This window comes from Molothrus aeneus, unplaced genomic scaffold (genome assembly GCF_037042795.1).
Source record: "Molothrus aeneus isolate 106 unplaced genomic scaffold, BPBGC_Maene_1.0 scaffold_30, whole genome shotgun sequence".
NCBI classification, from domain to species: Eukaryota; Metazoa; Chordata; class Aves; order Passeriformes; family Icteridae; genus Molothrus; species Molothrus aeneus.
Window position 1 is genome coordinate 5,767,872 of NW_027098964.1, and position 13,194 is coordinate 5,781,065.

Genomic DNA, 13,194 nt, shown 5'->3' on the forward strand with positions numbered 1-13,194 from the left:
CTGCTGGGGACGCACTGGGGGCATCTCCTTGCCCTTCCCTGTGGAACAGAGGCAAATCCCATCCTCTCCTTGTCCTTCCTCCCCCAGACCAGGAGCTGAGGATGGAGAGCAGGGAGGACAAATCCCCACAGCAGAACCTCGTGGAAGAGGCTGTTTTGAGCAGCTCCACAGCACAGGAACCTAACGGGGAGGAAAAGCCCCGGACATTGAGCATAAGGAGAGGCTGCAGACGCAGATCACGGGCATCTGAGGAGGAAAGACCCACCTGAGGCTGGGGAGGCGGCCGGAGCTCGGAGCTGGGAGCAACTTCATGATGAGGAGAAGCCCCACAAGTGCTTGGAATGTGGGAAGAGCTTCAGCCAGAGCTTCAATCTCCGCACCCACCTTCGGGTGCACACGGGGGAGCAGCGCTGGGAGTGTAGGGAATGTGGGAAGAGGTACAGGCACAGCTCCCACCTCTACCACCAGCAGGTGCACACCACAGAACGGCCCTACACATGCTTGGAATGTGGGAAGAGCTTCAGTGTTCGATCCACTCTGACCTTCCAGCAGAAGGTCCACACTGGGGAACAGCCCTATGAGTGTTGTGAGTGTGGGAAAAAGGCTCGGAGCAGTTTGGATCTCCTCAAGCACCAGCACACCAGTGTCCCGAGGGTGGGAAGACCTTCAGGCACAGCTGTAGCTCAACCCAACACAAACAGAGCCACCACTAAGAGAAACCCTAAGAGTGCCCTGAGTGTGGGAAGAGTTTCATGTGCTGCTCCAGCTCCAAGCCCCATGGGAGGATCCACGCTGGATGATCCCCAGTGACCCCCACTGGGCAGAGCCCCAATGATCCATGTTGGGAAGGCACCTGCCTGCGGGCTCCACATCCTCCTGGGTCCCCATGGCCTGGGTTTTCTTTTCATTTCTCTTTGTCCCTTCAAAACACCCAAAACTGGAGTAAAAAAATAAAGACATTGAACTAAGACATTGATGGGAACATGGGGGAATCTTCCAGGAGATGTGGGGGATGCTGGGTCCAAGGGATTTGACGGTTCCTGGGAGGGATTTGGGAGTTGCTCAGGGCTTTGGGCACCCTAGGCTGAGTGGCTGCAGCTGTGCTGGGAGGCCCTGGTCACGGTTCTGGGGCAGCTGATCAAGCCCCCCCTGCCCTGGGACTGTTCTCATCTCCCCCATCCTGGTTCCTGGTGTTCCCTGTGCAGGATTGCCCTGTCCCTGCTGTCAACCTCCTTTCCTCTGGCCCATTCCCCTGTCACCCCACTCTTGGGCCCATTCTGCTTCCATCCCAGTCTGAATCCCATCCCCAGTCTCATTCCCTGTCCCTATCCTGTACTGTCTGTCTAGTTGTATTGCATCAAGTTGTTTCTTTAGTTATTGTTTTGCACTGGGTGGTCTTGTTATTTTGCAGTGAATAGTTTATGTTGTATCACATGGTTTGTCCTGCACACACCCCTCTCCCCCAAAGCCCCGGTGGTGGTCTTGCCCTGGGTTACTCCTCCCCTCGCCCCTCCCATCAGTTGTATCCCATTGGCCGTGGCCTCTCTCCTGTGCCCCCCTTTCCCTGGGTTTTAAATCACCCTCGATCACACACTTGATCTCTTTTCCCCTCTTGGGCCTCCCTGGAGTGATTCCACAATTAAGGTGGGATTTTTGGGCCCGAGGAGAAGAGCGCCTCCAGTCCTTTACTTTGGTCCTTGTGAGATAGTGAGGCCCGGGAGTCCAGAGCTGCCAAACCAGACCCCACAAAGGCCCTGGGTCAACCTTACATTGCTGTTCCCATATTCCCAGTCCCATATTCCCCGTCCTGTTCCCGTATTCCCAATCCTACTACTGGTCCCGCATTTCCATTTCTGTATTCCCTGTCTCACTCCCATATTCCCATTCCCACTCTCACTCCTGTATTCCTGTTCCCAATCCCAATACCATCTTCCTAATCCCTGTCCCATATTCTCTCTCTGGTTCCTGTTTCCATATTCCCTGTCCCATTCCAATATTCTCGTGCCCAGTCCTATTCCAGGTCCCTTTCCCATTTTCTCAATCACATCGCAGTCCCTGTCCCCATTCCTGTCCCTGTCCCCATTCCTGGTTGCAGTCCCAATATCCTGGTCCTTGTTCTGCTCCCTGTCCCTATCTCCTATTTCCATTCTGATTCCAGGTTCTATTCCCAGTCCCTCTTCCCATTCCCGGTCCTGGTTCCATATTACTCTCCCTGTACCCATTTCTGGTCCCAGTCTCGTATTCCCGGTCCCTGCCCCCATTCCCTGTCCCCATTCCTGGCCCTGTCCCGTACTCCCGGTGCTATTCCCAGTGCCATTGCTGAGGGCGCCTCTCGCGTGGGGCCCTGAGGGCTGCACAGCTCGGGCTGGCTGTGCCACACGAACCGTTCAGCCCTGCTGCTGTCTTTGGCCAGCTGCAGAGAGCACAAGGCTTTGGGCATTTCTCAGAGGCCCGCAGCTGGCCGGAGCAGCCCCTCCTGCCAGCAGCCGCTGGGCCTCAGAGCCCTCCCTCATGCTGGGGCCATGCAGGGGCCATGGGCCTGGAGGAGGCTCCTGTTCTTGAGCCAGGAGCGAGGCTGCAGCTCCCGCCTTTGGGCCCTGGGCCGCAGCAGCCCAGGGGAGGCCCAGCTGCAGAGCTCACAGCCCCTGCTGGGTTTCACTTGGACACTTTGGAGCACGAATCCCCAGCCCATATTCTCTCTGCGGTTGCTGTTTCCGTGTTCCTCGTGCCATTCCCATATTCTCGTTCCAGGTCCTTGTCTCCATTTGCGGACCCTGTCCCCATCTCTGGTCCCCATCTCTGGTCCCTATCCCTTTCCCCGGTCCCATTTCCGGTCCCCATTTTCGGCCTCTATCCGCATTCCCGGTGCCATTCCCGTTCCCCATTCCCAGTCTCTGTCCCTAGTCCCTGTCCCCTTCCCCGGTTCCATTCTTGGCCCCATTCTCTGTCCATATCTCCATTTTTCGTTGCATTCCCGGTCCGTCTCCCCACTCCCGTTCCCGCTCCCTGTCCCCATTTCCGCTCACGGTCCCATTTCCCGTTCCCGGTCCCCTCTCACCGGACGCCGCCGCCATCGCTCCGGCCGCCCTGGCCCTCACATAATCGAGCGAACTCCGCGCTGCTCCCGCCGACCAATCCCAGCGCGCGATCGCTGTTATTTGCATAACCGCGCCCTTCTGTTTGGCCACGCCCACCTCCTCCGGGCGCTGTTTGCTCCCAGTTCCCTCCCAGTGCTCCCAGTAAGAGCGGGACTGGCACGGAAAGCGCTCCCAATTCCTTCCCGCTGCTCTCAGTATCGCTCCCAGTGCCGCGCGGGACGGGGCCGCTTTGAAATCCGCCCAGGGCAGAGCGCGGCTGCTTTTGGGACTCGGCACTGCCCGGGCCGAGCTGGGAGCGGAGGAGGAGCGGGAGGAAGAGGGACAGAGGAGGAGGAGGGGTAGCCCCAATCCCACGCGGTTTCCCCGCTCCGGCCGCAGCTCCCCCTGTTCCGCCAGCATCGCCCACTCCAAGAGCGGCAGGTGAGCGGGATAGGGGAGCTCCTCCCACATCCATAGGGGGTGTCCGGGATGGTTTTTTTGCGGGACAGGGAATGTTTGGATCTTGCTGGACGCGAAAGCTGGGCCGGAAATGCCCCTGCAGGGATCTTGGGGGGGTCCCACGTGGCGATCGCCCGGTACCGGCGGGGAGAGGGAGGTATCGGGTTTGGGGATCCCCGGGAGAGCCGGGGGGAACGCGGGAGCCCCGGAGCAGGGAGAGCGCAGAGGGGCGATCCCGGAGCCGGGGGACAAACCGGCTGCCTGGAGAGGTGGGGGAGGCTGGGGATGAGCGGGCTCCGGGCCCCCCGAGGCTGAAAGGGGCGCTGACTTCTCCAGCTGCACTTGGGCAGCGGGACCATCAAACGCAACTCAGTAAGCCTTGTTTTCCCCCCAAAGCGGGATTTGTTATTCCCAAACCTTGGCAGGATGGAAAAGGAGGAGGCCTTGAGAAAGAGGAAGATGGCCCGGGAGGCCCAGGCAGGTGAGGAGGAAGTCAGTGCCCCTTTCCCCCTCTCTCCTGCTCCATCTCCCAGCCCAGCACGGCCCCCGGCTGCAGGACAACCCTGCTGCCAAAGCTGTCCTGCTGGGGACGCATTGGGGGCATCTCCTTGCCCTTCCCTGTGGCACGGAGGCAAATCCCATCCTCTCCTTGTCCTTCCTCCCCCAGACCAGGAGCTGAGCATGGAGACCAGGGAGAACAAATCCCCACGGCAGAACCTCGTCGAAGAGGCTGTTTTGAGTGGCTCCACAGCGCAGGACTCCAACGGGGAGGAAAAGCCCCAGAGATCCCTCACAAGGAGGGGCTGTAAACACAGATCATGGGGATCTGAGGAGGAAAGATCCACCCTGGACTGGGAGGCAGCCGGAGCTCGGAGCTGGGGGTTGATGAGCAGTTTCAGGATGGGGAGAAGCCCCACAAGTGCTCAGAATGTGGGAAGAGCTTTAGTAAGAGATTTGCCCTGATCATCCACTGCAGAGCGGCCCTACGAGTGTGGGGAGTGTGGGAAGAGCTTCAAGGCGAACTCCGAACTGACCAGACACCGGAGGATCCACACTGGAGAACGGCCCTATGAGTGTCCCCAGTGTGGGAAGAGCTTCTGCGGGCGTGCTGACCTGATCAAACACCAGAGGAGCCACACAGGGGAGAGGCCCTACAAGTGTGGGGAACGTGGGAAGAGCTTCAGCCATAGCTCCGGCCTTATTGTCCACATGGTAATCCACTCGGGGGAGAGGCCCTACGAGTGTGGGCAGTGTGGGAAGAGCTTCAGAAGGAGCTACGAACTGAGCAGACACCAGAGGAGAAACACAGGGGAACAGCTCTCCAAGTGTCCTGAGTGTGGGAAGAGCTTCTGTGAGCATGCTGACCCGATCAAACACCAGAGGACCCACATGGGGTAAGGTCCCTATGAGTGTCCTGAGTGTGGGAAGAGCTTCTGTAAGCATGCTGCCCTGGTCACATACCAGAGGACACACACAGTGGAGAGGCCCTACGAGTGTGGTAAATGTAGGAAGAGGTTTCTGAAGAGCTTCAATCTCCTCAGACATCAGACGATTCACACAGAGGAGAGGCCCTTCTGCTGCCCCAACTGCGGGAAGGGCTTCAAGCGCAACTGCACCCTCGTCATCCACTGGAGGATCCACACTGGGGAGAGGCCCTACGAGTGTGCGCAGTGTGGGAAGAGCTTCTCTCAGAGCGGTAACTTGACCAGACACCAACAGAGCCACCACTAAGGGCAGCCCTGGGAGTGCCACGAGTGCAGGAACAGCTCCATGCGCTGCTCCAGCTCCATCCCCCACAGAGGGATCCACCCTGGATGATCCCCAGTGAGCCCCGGTGGGCAGAGCCCCGGTAATCCCTGGTAGCGGTAATCCATGTTGGAAATCACCTGTCTGGGGGCTTCACATCCTCCTGGCACCCTGTGGCCTGGATTTTCCTTTCATTTCTCTTTGTCCCTTCAAAACACCCAAAACCAAGGTAAAAATAAAGACATTGAAATAAGCCATTGATGGGGACATGGGGGGATCTTCCAGGGGATGGGGGGCATGCTGGGTTCGAGGGAGTTGAGGGTTCCTGGGAGGAATTTGGGGGTTGCTCAGGGCTTTAGCAGAACAGGCCCAGTAGCTGCAGAAGTGCTGAGAGACCCTGGTGAAAGTTGTGGGACAGCTGATCAAGGAGCCCCTGCCCTGGAACTGTCTCCATGTCCCTCTTTCCTGGTTGCCAGTGTCCCCTGTCCAGGATCCCCCACTCCCTGCTGTCACCCCACTGGCTCGCCATCCATTCCCATGTCACCCCAGTACCATTCTGCTCCCATCCCAGTCTGAATCCCATTCCCAGTTCCATTCCCTCTCCCTGTCCCATATTCCAAGTCCCTGTTCCCCTTCTCTTATTCACGGTCCCGCTCCTGTTCCCATATTTCCATTTCAATATTCCCTGTCCCATACCCATATTCCAATTCCCGGTCCCTGTCCCCATTCTCTGTGCCATTCCAGTTCCGGGTGCCATTTCTGATCATGTCCCCATTCCCATTCCTCTTCCCCGTCCCCATTCCCGCTCCCTGTCCCCCCTCACCGGACGCCGCCGCCATCGCTCCGGCCCCCCGGCCCTCACTTGACCGAGTACACCCCGCGCTGCTCCCGCCGACCAATCCCAGCGCGCGATCGCTCCTGTATTTGCATAACCACGCCTTCTATCGTGGCCCCGCCCACCGCCGGCTGCAGCCGCCTCCGGGCGCTTTTTGCTCCCAGTTCCCTCCCAGTGCTCCCAGTAAGAGCGGGACTGGCAGTAAACGCGCTCCCCATTCCTTCCCAGTGCTCTCAGGATCTCTCCTGGTATTCTCACTATCATTCCCGGTGCTCCCCGGATCACTCCCACTGCCGCGCGTGGCGCGGTTGTTTCGGAACCCGCCCAGGGCCGAGCGCGGCTGCTTCTGGGGCTCGGCACTGCCCCGGCCAGGCTGGGAGCGACAGAAAAGCGGGTGGAAGAGGAGGGACAGAGGAGGAAGAGGAGGAGCGGAAGGAAGAGGAGGAGCGGAAGGAAGAGGAGCAGCAGAACCACGTTGGTTTCCCCGCCGCCTTCCCCCGCCGCTCAGGCCGAAGCTCCCTCGGCTCCTGCTGCATCGCCCCCTCCAGGAGCCGCAGGTGAGCGGGATGGGGGAGTTCGCCCCGGATCCATCGGGGGGGTCTCGGGGAGGGTTTTTCGTGGGGCAGGGGATGTTTGCCTCTTGCTGTACCCAAAGCCGAGCCGGAAATGCCCCTAGAGGAAAGTCGGAGCGTCCCACGTGGCGATAGCCCGGTACTGCTGGGTACAGGGCGATCAGGCATTTGGGGATACCCGGCAGAGCCGGGGGGGAAAGCGGGGAGAGCGCAGAGGGGGGATCCCAGAGCCGGGGGACAAACCGGCTGCCTGGAGGGGTGAGCGGGCTCCGGGCCCCCCGAGGCTGAAAGGGGCGCTGACTTCTCCAATTGTGCTGACTTCTTGGGCAGCGGGACCATCAAACCCAATGCACTCAGCCCTTGTTTTCCCTCAAGACCAGGATTTCCAGTACACAAACCTTGGCCCGATGGAGGAGGAGGAGGAGGCTGCAAGGAAGAGGAAGATGGCCCGGGAGCCCCAGGCAGGTGAGGAGGAAGTCAGTGCCCCTTTCCCCCTCTCTCCTGCTCCATCTCCCAGCCCAGCACGGCCCCCGGCTGCAGGACAACCCTGCTGCCAAAGCTGTCCTGCCGGGGACGCACTGGGGGCATCTCCTTGCCCTTCCCTGTAGCACGGAGGCAAATCCCATCCTCTCCTTGTCCTTCCTCCCCCAGACCAGGAGCTGAGGATGGAGAGCAGGGAGGACAAATCCCCACAGCAGAACCTCGTGGAAGAGGCTGTTTTGAGTGGCTCCACAGCGCAGGAACCCAATGGGGAGGAAAAGCCCCAGAGATCCCTCACAAGGAGGGGCTGCAGACGCAGATCACAGGGATCTGAGGAGGAAAGATCCACCCTGGGCTGGGGAGGCGGTCGGAGCTCGGAGCTGAGGGTTGATGAGCAGCTTCAGGATGAGGAGAAACCCCACAAGTGCTCAGAATGTGGGAAGGGCTTCAAGATGAGATCCTGCCTGATTGTCCACCAGAGGATCCACACTGGGGAGAGGCCCTATGAGTGTGGGGAGTGTGGGAAGGGCTTTACCCACAGCTCCAATCTGATTGTCCACCAGAGGAGCCACACAGGGGAGAGGCCTTACAAGTGTGATCAATGCAAGAAGAGCTTTCTGAGCAGCGGTGATCTCATCGTGCACCAGCGCTCACACACAGATGAGAGGCCCTTCCTCTGCCCCAACTGCGGGAAGCGCTTCAACCGCATCTCCACCCTCAACAGGCACCGGCGCATTCACACTGGGGAGAAGCCCTATCAGTGTGATAAATGCAAGAAGAGGTTTCACAGGTCCTCCCATCTCCTCAGTCACCAGCTCATTCACACTGGAGAGAGGCCCTTCCACTGCCCCGACTGCGGGACTGGCTTTAGGAACAACTCCCACCTCATCAGCCACCGGCGCATCCATACTGGGGAGAGGCCCTACGAGTGTCCCGAGTGTGGGAAGAGCTTCTCACAGAGCTCAGGCCTGATGGTCCACCAGAGGAGTCACACTGGGGAGAGGCCCTACGAGTGTGATCAATGTTCGAAGAGGTTTTACAGCAAGTCCGATCTTGTCAAGCACCAGCGCATTCACACAGACAAGAGGCCCTTCCACTGCCCCGACTGCGGGAAGGGCTTCAAGCGCAACCACACCCTTGTTGTCCACCAGAGGATCCACACTAGGTAGAGGCCCTACGAGTGTGATCAATGCAAGAAGAGATTTCAGACCACCTCCTCTCTCCTCCTGCACCAGCCCATTCACACCGACGAGAAACCCTTCTGCTGCCCTGACTGCGGGCAGTTACAAGTTTGTTGTGGTTGTGTTACATTGTTCAAGTTTGGTGCATTTTGCCAGTTACACGTTTCCCACTTGTTAGTTTTAACCTTAGCATTTTCTATGTTTTTAGCTGGTCATAAAAGTGGGGGGAAATGTGGGAAGATATCGCGATGTTAGGCGCAACATATTGCGATGTTACGCTCAGGTGGAACCCCTCCCCTTTTACCGTTACTTTACCGCTAACCCTGCTATAAATTACCCCGTGAAACCGTTAATAAAGGCCATTTCACCGTCCACCACATTGGTGTGTGCATGTGCTTGGTCCGTGTGGCAAAGGTGCTGCCACCAAGGCGTCCTCGACCCGGGACGCCACGCCCCAAGCACCACGCCCCAAGCAGCGGCAACAATTGCTGAGCCCCACCCACAGTTGCTGAGCTGTGCCGGCTCCACCGCTGGATTTTTAGCAGCTTGGCAAAGATTCTGCCACTGTTGAACTTTGTCCTCAACCACTAGGCAGGGCAGTGAAAGCCATCAGCCCCTGGCATGCTGCTGCTGTGTTCCAGCCTGGCTACCCAGATCCCAGCCTCCCCTCCAGCGCGGCCAGGCTGATAGTGGAGCCCTGGAAAATGTTAAAAATAGTCTTTGAAAATATTAGGCTTTGTGTTTTCTCAGATCAGTGCATCTGCGTAAGCACTATGATAAAAGACATAATTGTTAGATGTGATGATTGTTTAGTAATTACATATAATTATTATATAACCATAAGAAGAATCGTGAGAAACTATGTTGGAAATTTAAAGGGGGCTATGTTTAGCTAAAATCTGTGTATACAATAGAACAATATAAGTTTAATAATTAACATGAAAGTTAGGTAATGATAGAGTATAAAACATGTTCACCTCGAATGTATGGTTGGAATCAGATTTGGGTGGAAACTACCCCGATTCCCAGAGCTCTTCAATAAAAAGCACCGCATATAATCGCTTATGTGATTATGTGTTTCTGAATGCTAACATTTTGGCGACCCAGATGGGACCCTGCGGGTGCTGCTGAAGCGAGTTTCGCGACTCGACCACGCTCCAGCCGGCACCGAGGGATTCTCGGGGAGCTCGATCGGCCGCGACCGCTTCTGCCGCTCGCAACGTCCCCGGGAGAAAGGTAAGGTGCTTTTTACTTTGGTTTGGGTGCCTGCCAATGAGACACAGCGAAAGCTACGCTTGGTTGGGCTAAAGGAATTCCTGCTGGTACAAGCCTAGGCGCCGTTCCATAAGACAATCGCGAAAGCGTTGCGGGTTCGGCAATTTGTGGTATATTTGGAATGGAGAAACTGAAAGGGATTTTGGGCGGCAACACCTCTATCCCGCAAAGTTCTCCTTTGGGGTGCTTATTAGCACATTGGAAACAGGGTAATTTTGGGGAAGAATTACGTAAAGCTAAGTTGATTGATTATTTTAATACATGGTGGCCAGAATATGCCTTGGAGAATGGTTAAAAATGGCCAAAATACGGTACTCTGCAATATAACACTATTTCACAGTTAATGTCGTTTTGTAAACAAGAAGGAAAATGGGATGAGGTTCCATACGTTGATTTGTTTTTCTATTTACGGGGAAAGCCAGAATGGCAGGATGAATGTGGATTAATGATGGTTAAAAACATCTGCAAGCAATAAGTGTGGGGTTTGTGAGGAACATTGTTTAGAACACTTGGCGTTGAAAGAAAGCTGAGTAGGGAAAATTATACAGATATTGATTTACAGGTAGCTCCAATAGGAACAAGAGAACCTAACCCTATCCCACCTGTTCCATCTGTCCCTATCCCACTGCCTGCTCCTACCCCACCTAGTCCTGAACTTGTCTCGTCTAGTACACCCTTCCCTCTTTATCCTCCTCTCCCATCGTCACCTGATCCCTCTTCCTCGGAAGATGAGCAAAACCTAGCTGTGGTAGAAAGGAGAGAGAGAGAATCAACGATGGGGTAGCCCACAGAACCAGGAGTCGGTCTAACCTTGCCCCAGTTATGGATAGAAAAGACATAGGCAGACAAAAACGGACTGTAATTGCCCCCTTGCGGCAAGGTGTAGGAGTGGAAGGGCCAGTATTTATAAAAGTGCCATTCTCTCCTGCAGATTTAGTTATTTGGAAACAATCAGACGGAACTTAAAGAGAAAATCCTGATAAAATGGCATGAGTAGTAAAAATGGTTATAAAAACTCAAAATCCTGACTGGGATGACATACAAGTAATATTAGATACTTTGATGGATTCTACTGAGAAAGAGATGGTACTTAAGGCAGCCAAAGAGAGGGCAAGAGAGGACATCAGAAACGGATTTGTAACAGGGAATTTAGATGAGAATTTCCCAATTGAGGATACAAATTGGGACCTAATTTATTTTGCGATATGGGGAGACTACGGAAATATCAAGAGTGGATCCAAATAGGAGTTCAGAATACTGTGTCCAAAACTATAAATTGGTCTAAACTATATGAAGTTCGTCAGGAAAAGAAGGAATCTCCCACTGTGTTTTTGGAGAGGCTTAAGGAGGTAGCAAGAAAATATACAGATCTCCAAATGGACACAGAACAAGCAAAGGTTCAGCTCGCTCTCATATTCTTGGGCCAGTCACAGGACGATATTCGTAGAAAATTGCAAAAATTAGAAGGGGAAGAACTAAGGAATTTGGATAAGCTACTTGAGGTAGCCTGGAAGGTATATAACAATCGCAAAAGAGAAGCTAAAAGGCAGCAGCAGAATCTTTTGGCAGTAATACAAGGAAAAGGGAACCCAAATTTCAGGGGACGTAACAGGAATGGTCGAGGTAGGAGACCAGTTATGCAGGGGTTAAACCTAAATCAATGTGCGTATTGCAATTGGGAGGGCCATTGGAAGAGACAATGTCCAGACTTGAACAACCAGTTTCACCAGGGCAATCAGTTCCAGCAGGTTACCAAGGGGATGGTTTTGGGGGAGTGTACCAGCTGACTAGACATAGAACCAGTAGAACAAGTTAAGGAACTGGTTATAAATATACAATTAGGACATAAAAAGGTAAAATTTCTAATAGATACAGGAGCTACTTACTCGGTATTGAATGATTTGCAAGGACAAATTGGGGACAAGGAAACAACAATAGTCGGGGCTACAGGGAAAGAGGAAAAATGGCCATTCTTGCAACCCCTAGATTTGTGTTTTGGGAACAAAGTTATAACACACAAATTCCTATATGTACCTGAGTGTCCAATTCTGCTTTTAGGGAGAGATTTGCTAGCGAAACTTGATGCGGTAATAACCTTTGAAAATGGAGAGCTTATAATGAAAATATCTGAATCAAAGATGGGACAGATATTAATGATCAAAGAAAAACCTGTTCCCTCTATCCCTAGGGAGGTAGAAGATGCAGTGATTCCCTCTGTATGGGAGACAGATATACCAGGGAAATCTAAATTGGCACAACCAGTGCATGTAGAATTAAAGGAAGGGGCGAGGGCTGTACAAGTCAAACAGTATCCCATAAAACCAGAAGCACGGCAAGGAATAGTAAAGATTACTGAGAAATTCTTGAAATACCAAATTTTAGAAGAATGTGAATCAGAATTTAATACACCAATATTTCCAGTAAAGAAGCCAAATGGTGAATATAGATTAGTGCAGGATTTGAGAGCAATAAATAAAATAACAAAGGACATTTATCCAGTGGTAACAAATCCTTACACATTGCTAACATCCATAAAGGAGATATATAAGTGGTTTACTGTAATTGATTTAAAAGATGCCTTTTTCTGCATCACCCTTGACAACGAAAGTAGGAAACTCTTTGCCTGTGAGTGGGAAAACCCAGGGAATGGGAGAAAGACCCAGCTCACCTAGACACGATATAAGAACTTGCCGACCCTATTTGGAAACCAACTGGCAAAGGAGCTGGAGATTTGGACCGAAAATGGGCAAGCACCAAGAGACCAATACCTGTTGTTGCAGTATGTTGATGATATACTAATAGCTACAGAAGAAAAAGCAACCTGTATAAAGGTAACCATTGAGATTTTAAATTCACTGGGAATGGGAGGTTATAAAGTATCCAGAGGAAAGGCACAAATTGCCCAACAGACTGTGATTTACCTGGGATGTGAAATTTCACCAGGGCTATGAAAACTAGGCACTAACCGTATCCAAGCCATTTGTGCTATTCCAGAGCCCCAGAATCTACATGAGCTGCGAGTCTTCCTCGGGATGGCAGGATGGTGTTGCCTGTGGATCGCGGACTATGGACTGATTGCGAAGCCCCTGTATGAAGCTCAGAAGATGCAGCCATTCACCTGGGGCAAACCACAGAAAGAAGCCTTCCTAAAATTAAAGGAAGCACTGACAACTACTCCAGCATTAGGGTTACCTGATCTGTCTAAAGATTTTCAGCTCTTTGTACATGAAAGGCTGCGCCTAGCACTAGGAGTCCTGACCCAATGTCTGGGAAGCTGGAAAAGGCCGGTGGGCTACTTTTCCAAACAACTTGACAACATAAGTGCTGGGTGGACTTCATGTCTGTGGGCAGTCATAGCCACTGTGCTGCTGATACAAGAAGTCAGGAAGCTTACTATGGGAAGGCACATACATGTCAATATACCACACATGGTAACCACTGTCTTAGAGCAGAAGGGGGGCCACTGGCTATCCCCAAGCAGGATGATGAAATTCCAGGTAGTCCTGACTGAGCAGGATGATGTCACATTAAAAACAACTAACCTTTTGAATCCAGCTGTGTTCCTAGGT

General features: G+C 53.7%; 2 protein-coding genes and 1 pseudogene across 3 annotated transcripts in view; all 3 read left to right on the forward strand.

Moving 5' to 3' along the window:
- Positions 1–2,348, forward strand: part of LOC136569923 (zinc finger protein 271-like) — a 47,302-nt gene extending 44,954 nt beyond the window's left edge. The window contains exons 4-5 of the mRNA XM_066570277.1: positions 378–654; positions 2,235–2,348. Of these exons, the coding sequence (XP_066426374.1) occupies positions 378–654; positions 2,235–2,348 (391 nt within the window). The remainder of the gene's footprint in view (positions 1–377; positions 655–2,234) is intronic.
- A 1,869-nt stretch (positions 2,349–4,217) lies between these two features.
- Positions 4,218–5,267, forward strand: LOC136569924 (zinc finger protein ZFP2-like; annotated as a pseudogene).
- Positions 5,268–5,408: 141 nt separating this feature from the next.
- LOC136569926 (zinc finger protein 850-like) overlaps positions 5,409–13,194 on the forward strand; it is a 116,760-nt gene continuing 108,974 nt past the window's right edge. The window contains exons 1-4 of one of the 2 annotated variants that reach the window (XM_066570278.1): positions 5,409–5,511; positions 6,346–6,674; positions 7,070–7,154; positions 7,341–9,408. In XM_066570278.1, the coding sequence (XP_066426375.1) occupies positions 5,409–5,511; positions 6,346–6,674; positions 7,070–7,154; positions 7,341–8,338 (1,515 nt within the window). In that variant the 3' untranslated portion in view covers positions 8,339–9,408. Of the gene's footprint in view, positions 5,512–6,345; positions 6,675–7,069; positions 7,155–7,340; positions 9,409–13,194 lie in introns of those variants that run through there. The other variant, XM_066570279.1, reaches the window with a different exon arrangement.